This window comes from Merops nubicus, unplaced genomic scaffold (genome assembly GCF_000691845.1).
Source record: "Merops nubicus isolate BGI_N331 unplaced genomic scaffold, ASM69184v1 scaffold5868, whole genome shotgun sequence".
NCBI classification, from domain to species: domain Eukaryota; kingdom Metazoa; phylum Chordata; class Aves; order Coraciiformes; family Meropidae; genus Merops; species Merops nubicus.
The window spans coordinates 7,175-9,385 of NW_008627622.1; the positions used below are offsets into that span (position 1 = coordinate 7,175).

A 2,211-nucleotide genomic window follows, 5' to 3' on the forward strand; every position below is an offset into this window, starting at 1 on the left:
CATCCGCAGCAAGCTGGCCAGTGCCCTGCAGAAGTGGCACCCCAGCGACGCCTCCGCCAAGCTCATCCTCCAGCCCTGGAAGGAGGTCTTCACCCCTGGCTCCTGGGAAGCCTTCATGGTCAAAAACATCGTCCCCAAGCTAGGTGAGGAGAGCCAGAGGCCGCGGGGTGTCTGGGACCTGCCCTTCGCCGCCTTTCCCTCGCCCCTGGGAAAGACTCATGTCAACAGTGTTAATTCAGAGAATGTTATCAGTGTGTTTAGACTATGTTGCATGTTTTCTGTTACTGCTGCTTTTAGAAAATATGGGGAAGGGCTCTGGTTGTTGTTATTAGGCTGTGTCTGTCTTATTTTCCTGCATTTTCTGCTTCCCCTGTTCTTCAGCTGAAAGGAATAGCTGAGAGCTCTCAGGCAGTACCAAGCTATAAAATGTCTCCCTCTTACTCCTGTAGTGTTTGATCTTTGCCATGAGATTTTGTAATCCACACTCAGCCCTGCAAACTGGCTGCAAGGCTCAAAGCAGTGGAACATTTTAAGCTTCTCAGTGCTGGCAGCAGATGGGGATGGCTGGAAATGGAAGGGCACTGGCGTGGTGGCAGGGATCAGCCAAACCACTGAAAGCTCCCAAGTGTCCCTTAGGGCAACACACAGCAGAGGTGCTCCTCCAATCAGTGTTGCTAACGAAGCAGGTTGGTAAAACTGAGGAGAGCTCCTGTCTAACTGTTCTCCCCCTTCTCCCAGGGATGTGCCTGAACGAGCTCATCATAAACCCTCACCAGCAGCACATGGACGCCTTCTACTGGGTGGTTGACTGGGAGGGGATGATTTCTGTCTCCAGCCTTGTCGGGCTGCTGGAGAAACACTTCTTCCCAAAGTGGCTGCAGGTGAGAAACTGAGGCTGAGCAGACAAAGTAAGTGTTTTAGGGACTCCAGCCTCAGAATTGCTGCCCTGGTGCTGAAACAGTTTGACTTCCAAACGGGGTGGATTCTGCTCGTGGCTCCACGTGCATCAGGACAGATTCCTGAGGCTGTCCCAGTCCTTTCTTTTACAGAAAGCTCAGTCATAAGCCATTTAAGGACTCCTGTCTGTGTGCCTGTCCTGCCCTTCCTGTCCTGTTTTCCAGGTGCTGTGCTCTTGGCTCAGTAACAGCCCCAATTACGAAGAGATCACCAAGTGGTACCTGGGCTGGAAGTCCATGTTCTCAGACCAGGTGTTGGCTCATCCATCCATCAAAGACAAGTTCAACGAAGCTCTTGACATCATGAACCGGGCTGTCTCCTCCAGTGTTGGTGGGTGCCTGTGGGGAGGGTCCCCTTGCTGTGGTGGCAGCCCAGCAGTGCTGGGTACTCCTTGGGCTGTACCTGGGCACAGCCCTGCTCGCCAGCACTGCCCCAGCCCCCTCCAGCCCTCACTTCCAGCTCTGGTTTCTTGCTGTGTCCATACATAACGCCCCTGAGGTGGTGCTTAATTATCACCCATGCTTTGCTAAAGCAGAAATGGGGTTTTGAGTGGCTGTGGTGCCATGGAGTGACTGGTTCCTTCAGCCCTGCCTGACGAGAGTATTTCCTGTCAGTCACTGAGAGACCATTGTCCAAAGGCTTCTGAAGCTGTCATTTTTTTGGTTGTTTTTCTGTTTTTTTCCTTATGGTGAGACACTGGTTCTTCTGAGCTCTAGAGCTGTGCCCTTTCCTTCCACGTGCCTCTCCCTGTGGCCTAAAAGAGGTTGTTAGGAATGTGCAGGGGCTCGAGCTGCCTGAGGGAGCAGCACCTGAGATTTGCCCTGTCTCCTCAGAGTGGACTCCTCTCTGGGCTCCTCTTTCCTGCCTGTTGCACAGCCTGGTGGAGCCTCTGCAGCAGGAGCAGGGAGGGTTCCTCCAGGCCCATTTTAAGCGTTGGTGTTTATCTCTGTGGTGAAATGATACAGCTGCCAGCAGAGGCTGCACAGAGGAGGATTCACCTCCTGAGAGAGGATGGTCACCCAGCCCCGTGGTGAACTGGGGGTGGCACTGCTCCATCCTCGGGCGGGTTTGGCAGCAGCCACCGACTGTCGCCCAGCGCAGTGGCCCGTGGAGGCTTCAGGCTGGATTTTGGCTCTGGGGGGGTATTTTTCCTTTGTTGCTGGGATTTTTTGTGCTGTTTGCTGACAGCACTGCAGTGTCCTCCTCTCCTGCAGGCGCTCAGGTCCTTTGGGGTTGTATCAAGCCCTTGCTGCA

The 2,211-nt window shown here is 54.0% G+C and overlaps 1 protein-coding gene across 1 annotated transcript in view; it reads left to right on the forward strand.

The window, feature by feature from the left end:
• The window catches only part of TFIP11 (tuftelin interacting protein 11), a gene marked incomplete at its 5' end in the record, with an annotated part of 9,765 nt that overhangs the window by 7,054 nt on the left and 500 nt on the right, over positions 1–2,211 (forward strand). Inside the window, 3 exons of the mRNA XM_008946366.1 lie at positions 1–143; positions 739–881; positions 1,122–1,287. The exon at positions 1–143 is cut by the window's left edge and continues 116 nt beyond it. Coding sequence (XP_008944614.1) covers positions 1–143; positions 739–881; positions 1,122–1,287 — 452 coding nt within the window. The remainder of the gene's footprint in view (positions 144–738; positions 882–1,121; positions 1,288–2,211) is intronic.